The sequence below is a fragment of the Diadema setosum genome, chromosome 3, assembly GCF_964275005.1.
Source record: "Diadema setosum chromosome 3, eeDiaSeto1, whole genome shotgun sequence".
NCBI classification, from domain to species: Eukaryota; Metazoa; Echinodermata; class Echinoidea; order Diadematoida; family Diadematidae; genus Diadema; species Diadema setosum.
In genome coordinates this window covers 26940595-26958891 of record NC_092687.1, presented here as the reverse complement: position 1 = coordinate 26958891, position 18297 = coordinate 26940595, and the positions used below count along the sequence as shown (strand labels likewise).

Below are 18297 nucleotides of genomic sequence, written 5' to 3'. Positions count from 1 at the left end.
TTCGTTTTAATGATCTATAGGGATGTCGAAATGAGTTGTATTATGTATCAGTTTAAAGCTTAGAGTCTGTAGAATTCACATATAGGCATAACTACGATTTCATTTTTTGCGACTTTTGACTCATTCCGACGGAGCGCATCACATTAATGTCAGTTCGTGGTGACGAAAGAAATCGTTTTCCCGCTGTGCGCAGTCACCACGAAGTGACATATTCAGTGTTGTGTACGCATTGTCAATGGAGTATCCAGCACAAATCATAAGAAATCGGGCAATCGTTTGTTTGTTCATATTTCTATACTTGAACTTATTGAAAATATTTCACTATTAATGAATGAGAATAAACAGCACACAAACTTTCTATAGATGTGAATCGTGCTGAAATATCAGTTCTCAGTACGCCAATATGGGCTCCCAAACAAAAATGTCATTTTGTGAAAACTTCACTACACAGTCCGAAGTTTTGACAAAGAGACATAATACAATGCGCATTCTCACATTATAACACAGGGTGTACACAGACATTATGGGTACACACAGACAAACACACACACTCACAACCCCCCCCCCACACACACACAACACACATACACACCCACAGAAGCTCACACAGCTAATATACAGAATGACATATTCAGCCATCTCGAGTAACATACAACAAAAAAACGTGATTTTTCGGTGATCTTCGGGCGCTCACCATCCCCCCACCCCACGCGTCATACTATGAAAAAAAAAAGCAAAACAAAACAAAAACAAACAAACCAGAAAGGTTTGGGGGAGGAGTCAAGGCACCAAAAATGGTCAAAAATGGTCAAAAATGGTCTGAAAAATAAAAACAAATTTGGGTCGGGCCTGGACACAATAAAGAAATGTGTAACACATTTACATGTGATCGAAACACTCTTCTGGTACAATACAACCATAATGAGAATGCTGATCATCATTCCAAAGGTAAACAAGTATGCAAATTATTGAAAAAAAAATATGAAATTTTCATCAACATCCAAATTGGTTTTATTTCATAACACTGGCTCTAGTATTTCATTAAAAGAATTCAAAAGCATATGTTCGCTTTATTGCTGAATATTAATAAGATTTGATTAAAGAGATGAATGTGATTGGTTAGCTGTACCAAGTTGTTAAAAAGGAAAAAAAGATCAGTTTCTGAAACCGTATTAATCGGATGCTATCACTATATCAAATGGAATTTACGGATAACTATCTCCATATCTACAAACCATCCCCATGAGGTTTCATCAAACTCCAACAACCATATCCTGCAGAAGTATGATGAAATTCGTTGCTTTCACTTCTTGAAGCACCTAACAAACTTTTTGAAGTAAAGTTTCGGGGCTCCATATTTACACAGCACCAGGGACAGTGAAAGCACACTAAAGCTACACATCTAACAAATTTGAGAGACTACAAAAATATAGTAAAAAATGTTCTTACGACTATAAACAGCATATCAGCTGTTACACACTCCCTAGACTCCGGCACATAGAATTGGGAAATGTTTCATGCTGAGCTCACATCACGATTATTATGAAATAAAATGGATATATTAATACTTAATTGTTCAGCTTTTTGAATGGAAGAGTGAGTCGTTGTCAGGAGCATTGCTACTTCCATCAGGAGAAAAGTCTGTCTCACCCCACACAACTGTTAGAAGCGCCTAGTTACTCCCACTGAAACAGATTTGACCTCATAAGTAGGCACCTATTTTCACTCAAAATGCACAAAACAACATCAGGTAAATTTAATTCTGTGCTTGCCACTGTAAAATTGACACATTTTTGTGTCTGGAGATGAGTACTTTGCTCACACCTTTCCTTTTGTGATGAATTCTGAAATCATGGAATAGAACCAATATTAATACAATGCAGGTGATTCATGATGGCTATGCAATGGGATAGGTCCATTTTAGTCAAGGGCCTTGTTTTACACCCGTTTGCCTCCACCTCTATAGGGTGATCTGCTGCTGCCCAGCCCTCGCGATCGCAACCCCTGCAATCATGCAATTGCCTTACAAGGTACTTAGGGGTCACTGGGTGATCTTGCCATAGAGACAAGGTGAAGACATGGGGACTTGCTTGAGCACTCCTAATACAGAAGATCCAAAGTCCAACCTTACCAGCAACCATCCACAGAGCTATCTGACAATAGGCATGCTGACATTGTTGCCTAAATGCAGCCATAATTTGATTTGATTTGATTTGATTTGATTTGATTTATTCACAAAATGCATATACATACATTATTCACAAATATGTAGGGCCTACATAGTTTGTACATGAAACATGTTATCAAACATTTTGTGTGGATCGTCATAAGCTATGAAAAGCTTGACTGAGACGTCCAGTATGGACAAGGTGCACATAATGTACATAAACATCATACAATAAAAATGTATTATACGCATTCAATTGATTCATAGATAGGGAAATGAGAGAAGGAGAGAGAAAGAAAGAAAAAAAGGAGAGGAAGAAAGAAGGAGAGGGGTACTCTACATCATGGTGGTTAAAGGTATACAAGATTTACAATTCTGGTAACAACTAACATAGGTGAAAGGCTTCACTGTTCTCGAGGTATATGGATTTTACCGCCAGTTTTCTCGGAGTGAATGTATCTGCATAAATGATGTCAAGGGAGCCTTTGAGATCTGTAAGGTGCTGCCTCATTCTCATCAATACCTCTGAAATCCCACAAGCCAAACTAGATTTCCCTCCCATCACTTGAAAGCTTTGACCCCCCAAACTGGTGGTGCAGATGCTGGTCTGATGCCATCTCTGATACCACCCAAGTTACCTACAATACTGTCTCTGGCCTGGCAACAAAGCCAAAGGGCTTCAACGGGTGGTAAAGCAAATTTTCATGTCTTCATCCTGTTTCTATGGCAAATGATTACCCTCTGACCCCTGAGGAAGTGCTGAACATCATCAGATGTGGTTGCAATTAAGGCAATTGCAGGACTGATATTTATGCATCTTTTGTCTGAGAATCCTGCAAATTTGGGGCTGATGTCGCCTGCTGCCAAACATCAAATTAAAGAGATCTTTGAAGACAATAAAAAGGACAGTTTTAGTTTTAAGAAAAGAATGAATGACCTCATGATGGCAAAGTATATAAATCAACACCTGAGAACTGAGAGAGAATTGAAAAAGGTACCTCACATTGCTTTGTGGTCGATGTTTAATTGATTTGATTTGATTTGATTTTATTGTTCCACATCTCAAAACATCAAGCATGATACGATCGATTGAACATAAGATTGAACATAGCTTCGTGATTACAAAGAATACAAGAGAAGACAATTTTAACAAATATGAAATGTGGGGACCTACTAAAAAGCAAAGCTTGTAATGTATAGGTCCCTGTATAGATGAAAGCGTTGGTCTTCTTAAACAATCTAGTAACGAAAACTATGAAAGGAAGGAAAGGGACGTAAAAGATAAGAGAGCAAAAAGAGCAAGAGAAAGGAATAAAATATACGAAAGCATAGCGAAATACAAAGTAGCCACCTGAGTTACGTTTACAAGACTCCTTGTCACCCGAGCAACACAGTTACGTAAATGTAAGAATGGGCAAAAATGCACATGATACATAATGATTCATTAATTCAGGAATAGCTTTGACATAAATGACTCAGTAAAAAGAACGAAAAGCAAACCTGGAATACATAATAAAAAACGATTCTGATAAAGAAGAGGGAGTTCAAATAAAATTGCATGTTTTGTTATTAGATATAAGCCTACACAAGGGATTTTTTTTTTAGTTTACGTTTAAAACAATTCAGTGACAACGATTCAGTAATGTCGGAGTCAAGGCTATTCCAGAATGTCGGACCTGTATGTATATACTATTGTTTGCGGTTCTCACGGGAGAAAAGTGAAATGAATTTTCCTGTCTTGTAGGGTAGGAATGTATAACTTTATTTTTTACAAATATGGGAGTGAAAGCATAAGGCAATTTAGTTAACTGGTACATAAATATCCCAAGGGAGTAAGAATATATATAAAAACATCTTTAAGAGGTTATTACTTTTGAACAGTGGGCTTGTCGGTGCTAAATAATTGGTACAATTGATAATCCTTATAGCTCGTTTTTGTATTCTGAAGATAGACTCCAGGCGTATTTTGAAACAATTCCTCCAGGCCAGTATACTATAATGAATAATGAATACTAATGAATAGTTTGTACGGTATTGCGTTAGGACAGTTTCGTTTATGCCTTCACCAGTTTTTGTTGTTGTTTTAATTCAAGAAGAAAATCAAGTTTGCTCGATAATATCAAGGCGGTACTCCTAAATTATATCATATCGCAGTGATGGAGGTTATGATCCATTTCAAACTCGCCTCAGGACCCCCCCCCCCCATACTCCTTGCTGAAAAAAGCTACATCGTAAAGGGTTTCTAGTTTTGTCATATAATGTCCAATGTGTTTTTGTCAGCAGCCATGTATCTCTGCATTACTGTATAGGATTTTCTGTACCTTATTAATAATGGTTTTAGGGGAATGCATACTAGAAGCTTTGCTTTCTAGCTTCCCCTCCATTTTTAACATTATTTGATAAATACCATGCATCTCAGCATCTTAATATATTGTGTAAGTATGACATTTTTATATTCAACCTGCATGTAGATAATGATGGTATTGATATTTTGCGTGATGTTAAGTGCACTTTTTTTCTTTCAATGTCTTTGTTGAAACAAAATAAAAGATATGAAATTGTGTTAAACATCGTAAGGCTTATGAATATTAAATGCTCAAAACTCCATTCATAACTGAGTATCTGAATATAAGAAAGACCCAAGTCCATGGAAGACCATTTCGAGTAAACTTCAAAAAAAATCATATCTTTTTTATTTGTCCAATAATATTCTATTCAACTGTGATGGGAAGGTAACATTGTATATACAAATTAGAACATATTATACTATTATGACAATTAACATTTACATTATTGTGGAGAGGCCATTTTGTGTGATGGACTTGGGTCGTTATTTGAATCATAATTATACATGATATTCTGCTGTAGAGATGAGAGAAGGATGAGAGAAAGCGCTATGATATGAATGTAAGAATGACCCAAGTCCTTCATTCTTACATTCATACTCATTCATTTCAGGTACTTCCGGGGGTAATTAGGATTTATCAAATATACACAAGATGAGTCCATGCATAAGCTACAATTTGCTATGTCAAACTGAATTTGGCCAAAAATTGGACTTGGGTCGTTCTTATATTCAGGTCTTCAATTCCTAGCAAGAATCCTAATCTATTTGCTAAATTAGGACTTTTGCATTACAAAAGAATAGTTTTTTGTTCAGAACATTCTTCAGATATATGATCAGCACTAAATTTTAATAAACGATGTAGCTGCATGTCAGAAAAAAAAAAACCCAGCAAATTGGTTTTCTATTTCCACATATATTTTTGCTATACATCTTATACAGGAGAATAAGAGTGGCGACCATTTTGAATTTTAGAATTTAAAAGAATAACAATACATGTAGGCCGTCTTTATTGTAAGTGGCACCCAATATATTTCTATTGCACACACAACACATTATAGCAGCGTAGGTACGGGACTGGAAATACCGTAAATTTGTTTATACTTCCATGCATATTTTTTGCCATTCATATTGTACATGAGCATAGGAATGGCGGCCATTTTGAATTGAAAATGAGCTTTAAATACTAAATGAACCCTATGCAATGGAAATTCTCTTGCAAATGCAGATGGAGTAACTCTAGGGACATACAGTGTGACTGTACGAAGTTTAGTGGAATAATTGGTCATAGAATGCATATTATTGTGATTATCACGGCAAAATTAGCATATTTGGCGGCTATTTTGCATTTTGCATTTTGCCGAAAATGCTCAAGGTTTCGCGAGTGGCATCAATCAGATTTGGAATCAGCACCCGAATTGACAAAAAAAAAAAAAACATTAAAAAACATTGTATACATAAAAAAGAAACAATTTTAGGTGCCGTCTAGCCTGGACTAAAGAGGCATTTTAGTGCGCGTTGCAAAGTGTCTCTTTTGTGATATCTTGATCAGTGGATTTAGTTACGAAGTTAGTTTTCACAAAGAGACATTTCAGCGCGCGTTGCAAAGTGTCTCTTTTGTGATATCTGAATCCGCGGATTTAACTAAATGTCGTTTCATGTGTACGTCATAATTACGTAACCATTGAAATATGAGTCTCCAAAATTAGCAGGAATGTAAAGGGTCTAGAGTAGTATCGAAAAATGAGAAAATCTCGAAAACGTGAAATCCAACCATTTTTCACTAAAATGCCAGTTCGTGGTGACAGCGACGATTTGTTCAAACACATGGAAGTTATGTTTTGGAAAGCTAACAACTTCTTCAAACAATGTAGGTCAATTCATGGTTGAATGAGCATATCATAAAACAAACAAAAAAAATCATATTGAAATTATGCAGTAGGTAGTGCTTAGATTTGTGTACTTTGTGTAGAGAGTTATGAATAACAACCAGCCGCCTGCCTCAGCTGGATAATGTTTTGCGAAAGAAGTCACCGCTACAAAACACTTCGCAAAACATCATCCCAATTCGCCGCTACGTGAATCTCATTAGAAGATCCAGCTAAGACAAGCTTCTGGGTTTTATTCATAACTCTCTGCCCCAAAAAGGAACATGCGGATAAAGAGTTAAAAGGTTGGTCCGTCGGGTATTCCAGCTTGGGTCTGCCTGAACCGCTATGACGTTTCCGTGGCCGAGCGGTTAAGGCGTTGGCGTACAATGCCAAAGACCCGGGTTCGATTCCCGGTGGAGACCAATTTTTCAACTCTTGCGCATTTCCGAAAAGGAGGAACAGTAAGAGGAATAATGATGTCAAAGCTTAGCACCGATTTCTCCTTCCTTATATATATATATATATATATATATATATATATATATATATATATATATATATATATATATATATTATATAATGTATATATGTGACCCTGCACCACAAAACACACAAAAGGTCGCCAAAGATTTTTAGTTAATTACAGATTCTAAAAGAGCAGACTCTAAGCTTTAATATGATATATAACTCAATTCTAATGGACTCTCTAAACCTATCTAAATATTGGAAAGAAAGCGCTCACTCTGGGAAAGTGCGAACCGAGAAAAGAGGCTCTGAAGTACAGGGTCTATCTGTCTATTCAAGCGCTTAATCTTTTACCAAACCGTGCTAGCTGTGCAATGAATGGGACAAAAAACAGGATGTAAACCGCTGGAGTAACAACAATGAAGGGATTATCAGATTAAATTGAAATTAAGCATGTTCTATTACCACATTCTGTCCATAATTAATGCCAACTTTCAAAGCAGTAGTGTCATTCAAAAGTTCTCAGACTTGAAAGTGAAGAGTGTGCAAAGGGTTATCAAGAAATGAAAAGGGGTCTCTATGACATACCTGATCTCACTACTCTACAAAAAACAGTTTTCGTCACGGACGTGCGTCCGCTATTTACTAATAAAGATCATAGCCCATTGAACGTTATTGGCGATATTGTTCTGAGTCGTAATCAACTAAGATCAAGCCACATGATGTTATGAATGTTTTGAGTTTCTGCTTATCCCTCTTCAAATGCGAACCGAAATTACATTTTTACACGAACCTCCGTGAAAAAAAAAGAACGTCCGCGATGATTAAATCGTTATCGAGTGGGGCACCATCTTGCTTTGATGGAGCATGTACATTTTACCTCTGGCTCTCTAGCCGAGGACCTGCATGCCATGTTTGGAGCGGAGTGGGGCTCGTCTGCAATTTTTGGACTATACGATTGACCGAAAACCGAGCAAATAATGTATATTTTCTCTGAAAATCCACCTCCTACTCCCTCTCTGAGCAACATACATGTTGAAAGGGTGTCACAATTCTAATAATTTTAATTGAAAATAGCTATCCGCTCTGGAACATGACCCTAGTACTAGAACGAACGTCCGTGGCAATTTCACCGAACGTCCGTGACGTGACGTGAACAATCCAACCAATAGGGATAAGTTGTTTCGAAAGTGTCCTTTATTCTTTAAAAATTTAAGCTCAAATAACGAAAATTAAAGTTTTACAAAGTAAACAATGAGCTTAGAGCAGTAGTTTCAGAATTTTTATGGCGGTATGTGATCATGATGAACAAACAGCTCAAAATTTGTTTGCAATTTTACGCTTGTATTCCATGTTATTATAAGAATACAGCTAAACACTGAAAACCAAGTTATAGGAAACTGGAATTTTGCGTCATCTGTAATTTCTGTGCATTTAAATGTCTTTCTAATGAGGATTTGGAGACAATTTGCACTGTTATAGGTTCTGAAAATTTCGCTCATGGACGTTCGGTCCGAGAAAGAAAATTTCTGATAATCACAATTATATCATTGTACAATAAGTTAATGTTACTTACCCAAAAGTGAATAACGTTCAGCATTTAATTTACCAGCAATAACAAAAGAAAAACGTTTTGCTCACGGATGTTCGTTGGTACAATACAATTTCATGTATTACATAGTAGAAGAGAGAGGAACAGTGCCACTTTTTAGTGACAGATGCTCCCCGTGTATGTAGCTGCCGTCTGAAACAAAAAACAAATCCAGTTTTGGTTTCCATCACGGACGTTCGCTGTAATTGTCATATATTCTATGTCTTTATACATGCTTATTTTTCTCTTCACAACGATTTTTCTCTCATTCCCTAAGTAGTTTCAACATGCTGCGACCATAAAGAAAAAAACAAACAAAACAAATCCGAAAAGTGCTACGCAGTCACATTCAGAATATATTAAAACGGAAAGGAAGAAATGACGGAAGAAGTCTGAAATGGGCATGTGTCATGAAAACGTAAAATTTTCAGAGAACAAGGAAACAGTTGAATGAAAATGAGAAGAAATGGAGAAGGATCGAGCTCCAACACAGAGAGAAAAGAATTGCCAGTGCACTCCCGTGATACCGAAGTACTCTGGAGGAGTTCTTTTGTTCATTTTTTTATTCATCGAAATTTCGTCATAAGCGAACAAAAATAATGCAGTATATAATTATTGTCTGATGAAAACACGCAAATCCTGCGTTTATCATGACATGGTGTTTTTTATACTCATCAATGAAAAGCAATGTTAATTTGCAATTCTGTCTCATATTTTTAAATTAATTTTCCATTTAAGAGACAGACAGATCGTCAAGCTGCTTTTGTGCTTACTTTGAAAACACATATTTAAAAAGTGATGATTTAGTCATAGGTTTAAGGTCGCACAATGATACGTTCGCTCTCCCAAAGATTCGTTACTCCGAATGCCCGTTATTTCCTGGATTCATTATTCCAATGGTTTGTTATTCCGAAAATGAAAAAAAAAAACACACACACACACACACACAAACAAGGTTCGTAATTAATTCAGGAGGTTCTTTATTAAAAAAAAAAAAAGGTTTAATCCGAAATTAGATATTAAGGTTCACTATTCTTAAGGTCCGTTTTTCTAAAGGTGAAATGGGCCTAATATTCGTTAAGATGAAAACGATTATAATGAGATTTTTAAATCTGGAGGCTTTGGATGTTAATTTGTTTCTCCACATTTGAATGAACGAACCTGATTTTCATCTTCCAGGTAACAAACTTTTCGATTAACCTTCGGAGATTCCTATCATTTACCATATAAAAAAAGCCTCATGATTACACGAACCTTAATCAATTTTCAAAATGAGAATCCGTAAATATTTTTGCTTTAACATGTTTAAGAACAAAACTGAGGGTACGTATATGCACGAGTATTTCAAGCATCTTAGAAAAGTAAGTATAAAAGAAATAGGATGACAATAATGAACAAGGTCTTTTCGCCCTTCTTCTAAAAAATAAGAACTCAGACCTAACTTTCAATTTGTCAGGTACTTTACCACTAGATTAAGACTGATTTAAGATAAAAGTAAGAGGCGAAATGATCTCATAAATCACATTTTTTTTTACAATAAAATAATATTCTAATATTCTTAATCCAACCAAAATGCCTTTTAAGTCTGAAATTATTTCGATACATGTACTAACGAACAGGCAAGCTGGTTGTACTGGTGTGGTACTCAGCTGTTAGAATCTCTTTTTTCTCTCTCTCTCCCTCTATATACATATCTCTCTCTCTCTCTCTCTCTCTCCATCATACGTGTGAGATATTTGTAGGCCGTGCTTGTTTTCTTAACCCAAGACAAAGATCATTGCAGACTGATAGAGAAAGGAGTAAAGCAAACATGACAAGTTTTGAATATTTGCACACAATAATTACAGATAAAGGAATAACAGCCAGGTCAAAGATCAACAAAACAATCGTGGAAATCGCTAGGAGTTCTCAGATCACTATTCCAACTCGTTGATGCTCTGCGAGAGTCGCTAGGGTGTAGTCCGTTACGTATTAGGGTTTTTTTTTTTCTCTCTCTCTCTTCGAATGTCTTTTGACTCCTCTGATGTAATTACTGGGTGTTTCTCTTTCTCCACTTCCTGGTGTGTGTCCGCCTGCCCTTCCTGAGTCCGAGAGACTTTTTGTTCATATAAGACACACTTATGAGAGACTTCATGAAATGGATTTACTTCTCCTTGAAAGTCTCTCATATAGCTACATTTGATCAATTTTTGTCATTCTGAGACTTATGTGAATACTTTTACATGATGACTTCATGACGCGGACCCCAGCTCCTATCAAGATATCGATGTCCTCTCCCAGCATACTCCGATCTCAGTTATTTCAGGTTTGTCCGGAGCTGGTGAATTTCTTGCCAAGAAAAGTGGACTATTTCTTACGTTCGCTTACATTCAGCGTCTCTGTGTTGGAGAGTGAAAAGACCTTGGACAGAGTGATATAACTTACAAGAGCAACAACATGATGATAAAACTAAAATAAAGGAGCAGGTTTTCAGGTCATAAGGTTTACGAGCAATACGGAGTAACAACTCATCTCCAAATGAAGATGCATCGGATACACGCACCCTGATACTCTCAGGAGAAATTTTTCCTCAATACCTATTAATGTGACAAGATTTAAATTTGGCAACTTGCGCTACATACTGTGACACTCACTGTCTTCAGCGAAGAGAGGGTTTCCTTAAACAGCGTAAAAATAAACAGTGTCATAGTATTGACGTATCACAGGGAGACAGGCAGACTCGACAAACAGAGATAGACGGAAAAATATACACGCCCGCGGCCATACACGGCCATATGACTAGATGATAAAACTGACCATAATGCATACTATCACATAAATGGATCCATTTAAAGTGTGTTATCATTGTTAAGATAACGTAATTATACCTGTGCTGTGCCTCCTTTACCATCTCTGATCAATCAGATCTTTTACTGCCACTCCGTTGACGTTGATGACATTCAGCTGTGACATGTGCAAGATGAACAAAAGGACACATACAAGTATTTGCAGGAACAAGGTGTTTCAAAAAGCATTTCCATCTTTTGATTCTCAGTAGTTCAAAAACTATGTATAAGATAATACTGATATTGATATAAGCGGTAGCTGAATAGTGTACAATTTTGTGGGAGGTAACCTAAAATTGACAACAGGTTTATTCTATCCAAGATTAATGTTTAATTTAGATTTCAGATTTTTCCAACTCTCTGTACTAAACTTTTACTTTACACAGCGGTCAACTGGTGTGTATGGAAGTGTGTGGCTAACACCAAGACAATGGTCAGGTTTTGAATGCTGTAATATCAATTACTGAGAAATTCCAACATCACAGCTAGTCTTTATTCATCCTCAGGCATTAGCAGTGTAATGCCATTATGCTTATTAATACCCCAAATTTAGTGATATGTGAGACAATATTTGAAAATGATCGTTAGCTGGAATAAAATGTAGCTCATTTTTATCATTGACGATTTATTATCTTATCATTTACAGTGAATTTAGACGGGAAGTCACCAGGTCAATCCATCATGATATAGCAATCATGTGCCTCGGAGCAAGAGACCAGCAGAACTATGAAAAGGTGGTACTCAGGTCCATTGTTAAGGGTCAATTTAAGCACATTCTTCCGCACTCATCTTTTGTTCCTGTGTAAAGTTCAAGGTTTGTACAGAAGATTAAAATATGTCCAAAATCCGGAACCTAACTGAAATTATTCATTGATTTTATTACACTGATTATTGCTTTCATTTTCAAGTAACCGCCAAATAAATTGAACACCATTCAACTATTACTCTTATCAATGACACTGTTATCTGATCTACAGTTTTCGAAAAATTGATGATAACAGAATGATATTTTCATCACCTTTTATAATAATATATAATTATATATGCATTATATCAGACATGTTTCAATAGATATAAAAATACCTTGAATGATTTATAGATTCGTATTTTCTGAATATATTATGTTGAATTGCAACATTAGGCGAATGCATACCATTACTCCTTTTTACAACAAAAAAAAAGCTAAAACGAAGCTATTGCTATTTGTCATTTCGATAAACTTTATCCTGCTGTAGGGAGTTTGATCATGTAACTCATTGAGAAACAGCGAGGTTGTTTTATACAATACTGATTATATAATCAAACACAGCTCTGTAAAGCAGTAAGAATTATATACCCTTTTTGCCAGGGGAGACAGATATCATATACAATTGCCATGTGTAATTTTGTACTTGTATCCATCATCCTATTTCTTTCTTTTTTTCAACGAAAAGTTACCTTTCTGCTTGTGGCCTCTGAAGCAATTGTCTTGTGGAATTCCACAGGCAGATTATCACATTGAAGATTTGCGCGTTCAACTTGGGGCATACGACACAGAAATTCGGCTAAGTTTATTGCTGCTGCAGGCTTTGGGGTCCAAACCGTGTGAATCTCCAAGGAAAGCTCCAGAATCTGAAAACAAAATCAACAAAAAATATAATGCACAACTCAAAGCCTAGGGAGACCATTTAATCTAGTTTGCCCTGTTCGTAGATGGTTTTCCATGTGTTAAGCACAGATAAACAATGAGAACTTTAATCCCAATATACCGCATAAAGAACGATCATGACTGATCAGAATTAAAGGGGATGGCTAGTAACTGATCAGTGGGAATCAGTGGGCATGCTGGAGGATGATTTTTCCAATCCTTGTGGGATTCATTTATAAGAGTACATTATATATCTATTGTTGTGTGAAAATTATTTGCTTCAGAATGGTCTCATATTCAAGTATCATGCAGTTTAATATTTCCAGATTAGCGTGCCTGGTCAGTAACGGGCATTAATCTACACATTACTTGAATATGAGACCGTTCTGAAGCAAATAATTTTCACACAACAGTAGATATATAATGTACTCTTAAATGAATCCCACAAGGATTGGAGCAATCATCCTCAAGCATTCCTACTGATTCACACTGATCGGTTACTAGCCATCCCCTTTAAGTACACATGAGTCTCATACATTGCGTTACCAATTACAGTAGCTAGGATCATTTCTCGGTAACTGGTCATTGACGAAATCTGATTAACGGCTTAAACGTAGGGTCAAATACAACTGCATTTGTGGTCTTGTTTCACTGTATGGGTCAATGGTACACAGATTTGCTTGAGAGGAAGATGGGCGTGGAAACATTCAAGAGAGAAAGTGATACGAAAAAAAAATAGAAAAAAAAAAGAGTTAATCGTGTAGTTGACATTTACAGTTCGTTTAATATTTGGATATGCAAAGTCACATTGTACTTTGTTTATATCAAAATTATCATATACTTTTTTTGGAAATGTTATAAAATGAAATGAAATGAAATAAAATAAAAAAGAAACCTAACAGTTTATAATCCTCACGAAGGTAGTAATTATGCAGATTGTTTCGGAAATCACCGGCATATAAACATCTATCAAAACACATTGCGGGTGTTTTGTTTTTGTTTTTGTTTTATGTTTTTCAATTGTTCATCCATTTAAATGGAAATGTATAGGATTTATTGACATCTTGAATATTTCAAAACACTCAAGGGGCAAGAGTTGCATCATGAAGATTCGGATTCGGAAATCGGATTTCGGATATCGAAAAGAAGTATGAAAATAAGAAGTGACTGGCCTCACATCTTAATAATTTTCAGCCGCTGGCACAAATACTTTCGTATTTGTTTGGGTATCAACCTTTTCATAGGAAATGACTTTTTTTTTTGCGAAGTCCTGTATTTTTTTTTTTTTTTTTGGTAATTGTTCGTGTAGGAACTCAAATCTCCATTGTAAAGAATTTATTCTTCTCAATCATTTTTTTCTACGTTTAAAGGCTTGATGGCTTCAAAACTTCGCCTAAAAATAACAGGATATTGATATTCATTTGGGAAGGGAAAACTAATTAAAGCAATAAGTTAAAGTAATGAATCGTACGTAATCAGTAGTTTCTTAAAGTATATTAAAAGAATAATACAGTGAAGAGACGTTACGTAGACTCTTTCATAAACGTTAATCAAACTGTTAAATTGATAAATGACACACTTCCGTTGGCTGGAAAATGTTATTCATATAGGCAAACGTGACATACCTGGCAGGATGAGGCTAAGTCGGCGGCTGTTGAGAGGAGATTATCGGGCAAGTGGGGGGATGTCATGTGGAAGCGCGAAAGATTTGGCATGGTACACACCCATCGGGCCAAGTCTACTCCCAACAACGACGGATGTTGAGAATCTTCATCCAAGCCTTCAAAAGACAATTTCAGGTCTTGAATCTATTATATTACAAACAGATGAAAGAAGAACAGCATCGTCACAGCAAAAAACTGCACAAATAAGCAAACTAATCAAGCCGAAATTAACGCTCTTCCCAATACTCCCGTATACTACTGTAATAGACTAGGGAAGCATACATTATGTGTAATGCATATGACGACGACGTATGTCTACGTAGCCCAATTCAATCGTTCAAGGAATCCTGACATAGCGTCTGATCTTGCCAACTTTTTGTTATTGATACGGTGATCAATGGACACATACACACACATACGTACTGACTGATTCCCATCACTGCTTTAGTAGCCCGGATCTGCCAGGTCACACGTGGATAGAGGTCTCCTTGCTCTCCATCAAAGTCAGACATCCTACCTGTTTCTCATCACATTTTGCGTGCTAACCTCTAGACATTCCCGTTGTTCAAACGAAAAAGTTTCTTACACTACTTAGCAGTAGATTCTTCTGGATTTATACTACTCCTGCACAAGTTTGGTCTTTCTTTTATGAATATAAAACGATATTTATAAGGGAACGTCACAGTAAAGCTAAAGCTCAAGCTCATTTTACAGAGCTGGAAAATTGTAAGCAATTGCTAGCAAGAACAAGCAGAAAGTCTGATTGATGCATAGGCCCTACGTTTGCAAGCAGATGCTTGGTCTCCAAGCAATTGCTTGCCCGCAAGCAATTGCTTGTGCTTGCTAGCAAAAAAAAAAACAAAAGGGTTGCAAGCAACTGCTTGTTTTTATGTATTCGGATTCAAGTAAAAGGCTGACACGACCAATTGTTAGCATTCAATATTTTATGCATTCAGCCCATGGAGTGACTTGTCGGCAATGCAAAGTGTAGTGATGCAAGGTAATGCAAAGTAAGAAAAGAAAAAATCCAAGAACACTTCCGTGATTCAAACATGACATGTTGTATCATCAGGTAATCACATTTTGCGTAGGTTTGTCCGTTCACAGCTACAATTTCTTGGATGCTGCTTTCATCCATAGAGTTTATAGTGATATTTGTTATTAGTTTGTTTCTATCTTGATACTGCTTAATGCTAAAATATTGTCATTATTATTATTGGTGACAGATTTTCCCACTATGTTGCAGGCGAATGGTAAAAACGTGTTTGCTTAAAGGGGGCTGTATCTTCTTATATTTTTGAGCCTGCATACCGAATTACGTCTAACGATATAAAGCCCCATCTCCAGTGGCGTATCGTGGGTCAAGACATTGGGGGCACCTCATGGCAGCAACATCAGAATTGCATAATTGTACAATTAAATGCGAGCGAGCGAGCTTGAAAATTTTGACATTTTACAGTCCCCGAACTGCCGTTTGTAGCTATATATATATATATATATATATATATATATATATATATTTGCTTTGGAAATTAAGGATTTTGCACCTGGCGCAACTGCTGGCAGTTGCTGGCAGTAACATCAGGAGAATGGCATAACGATTAAATGCAAGCGAGCGAAGCGAGCGAGCGAGCGTATGTTGACATTTTACAGTCCAAAAACTGCCGTTTGTAGCTATATTTTTTTCGCTTTGGAAATTAAGGGGAGGGGGCGCACCGGGCACAACTGCTGGCAGTTACTGACAGCAACATCAGAAGAATTGCATAAAGATTAAATGCGAGCGAGCAAAGCTAGCGAGCTTGAAAATTTTGACATTAAAATTTGTACAGTCCCCAAACTGCCGTTTGTACCTATATTTTTTCGCTTTGGAAATTCAGGGGGGCGCAACTGCTGGCAATTACTGGCAGTAACATCAGGAGAATGGCATATAACGGTTAAATGCGAGCGAGCGAAGCGAGCGAGCTTGAAAATTTTGACATTTTACCGTCCAAAAACTGTCGTTTGTAGCTACATGTATATTTTTTGGCTTTGGAAGGAGGGGGCTCCCGGTGCGCCCCTTGGATCCGCCACTGGTAGTCAAGGGTGTCGGTTTATGTTCATGATTGGGGGAGGTATGACCAGCGAGGGGGCGTCGAAGTGACCAAGCGGGAGAAGGATGTCCAAAATCTGCACGTTATATAGAGCATCCCCTAATTTGTTTGTGTTTGTGAGTGTGTGTGTTTCATATAGATGGAAAAGTTAGGAAATAGCCAAGGTCAAGTCTTATTATTGGCAATGCAAGGCATTTTAATATAGACTAGTATGTAAAGCAACACTGCAAAATCAATGATCAAGCTTTGATAGCGAATATGTACAACCTATCAAACATCACATTGCGCAACATTGCAGCGACTCTTTTTGCCATTTCGATGTTCTGAGTACACTGCGCACATCCTACTTGTATTCAAAATGCCAACCAGGAATCACGCTGAATCGCAATCGTTTGTCGTCTCCGGGCTTTTTGAACAATGTTTCATTATATATACCTCTTTAATTATATGGTTGAAAGAAATCTTAGAAAAATATCTTTTTTCTTGATCATCCTTTCATGTCGATTTAAAAAGCAGTTTATTAACCCTTGAATTACCACTTTGGTAGTTTTTTTTTCTTTTTTTTAACCAGCGGATGGGGGGGGGGGGCACGTGCCCCCCATCCCCATGCCCCCCCCCCCCGTAGTTACGCCACTGCCCATCTCAGCTCTTTCTCTATTTGAGTATCCCTTATTTACAGCCTATGACTTTAGTGGGTTTAATATTCTGTAAATATTGCGGGACTTCATTTTTCCCCAACATAAATTTTTATCAAACAAACTACTAAATAGGGATTAACCGGATTGTGTCATAGGGGGATACTGTAAAATCGGGCGAAAAAAAAAATAATGGAAATCGATGTCGAATCTTTAATTGACGCAGTTACATAAATTACATTTTGTGGAATTGCTATCATTATACACACTGTAGTCATGGTGGTGCTTGGTTATCTTAAATCGAAATGTGTCTAAACTGTAATAATAAATCACCTAACTACCAAGCTTTACCTGGAATAGCATTAGTAGTACAATATCAACAGTAATCGTTACGATATACTATTGCGATAAAACGCGTGAAATTTTGTAACGCACCTTTTAAATCATCGAAGTAACACATGTATAGTGCAACTGCTATTGCCATAAGGAATTGTCTCACCTGACAGCCCGAAGCCTCTTGGCCGAGGATCATGTAGAAGTCGATGTGTAATCGTGGGCTATTCATTTCAACCTTGCGCAGTATAGGGCTGGTACACATAACTTTTGCCAAGTCATGTGACATGGTTCTTCTGCAGTCAACCTTTTCAATACGTAACGATTGCTGTAGGAACGAATATGGATGAAAGAAATAAAAAGTAATGATTCTAAGAAGAATGATGTCGATTATGTAGGTGTTAGTGTTTTAGCAGTGGACTATTTCAAGCAAATGAATTAGCGCTATAAATGTTAGAGGACTACAGCGGAAATGTCTGCAACGGTGGCACGACATTTTTGCTCCTTGGACAATTGTTCCGATCGATTTTCTGGACTTAGGTGCACGGTTGTGATAGGGTTTTAGGTTTGGTTTGATGTGAGTACCATGATTATGGTCCGCAGGGGCACATCCAGGAAATTCTGTTAAAGGGGTGGGGGTTCTTTTTGTTTCTTTGGCTTTAACAAAAAAAAAATAAGAGCGGCG

General features: G+C 36.9%; 1 protein-coding gene and 1 non-coding gene across 2 annotated transcripts in view; one reads left to right on the top strand and one right to left on the bottom strand.

Moving 5' to 3' along the window:
• The first annotated feature begins 6732 nt into the window (after positions 1 to 6732).
• On the top strand, positions 6733 to 6804 carry Trnac-aca (transfer RNA cysteine (anticodon ACA)). The gene has a single exon. It is a non-coding gene; the product is annotated as a tRNA-Cys (tRNA).
• Positions 6805 to 11321: 4517 nt separating this feature from the next.
• The window catches only part of LOC140246741 (uncharacterized), a 49143-nt gene continuing 42167 nt past the window's right edge, over positions 11322 to 18297 (bottom strand). The window contains exons 14-17 of the mRNA XM_072326080.1: positions 17779 to 17940; positions 14516 to 14698; positions 12701 to 12874; positions 11322 to 11381 (exon numbers count right to left, since the gene is read on the bottom strand). Of these exons, the coding sequence (XP_072182181.1) occupies positions 11322 to 11381; positions 12701 to 12874; positions 14516 to 14698; positions 17779 to 17940 (579 nt within the window). The remainder of the gene's footprint in view (positions 11382 to 12700; positions 12875 to 14515; positions 14699 to 17778; positions 17941 to 18297) is intronic.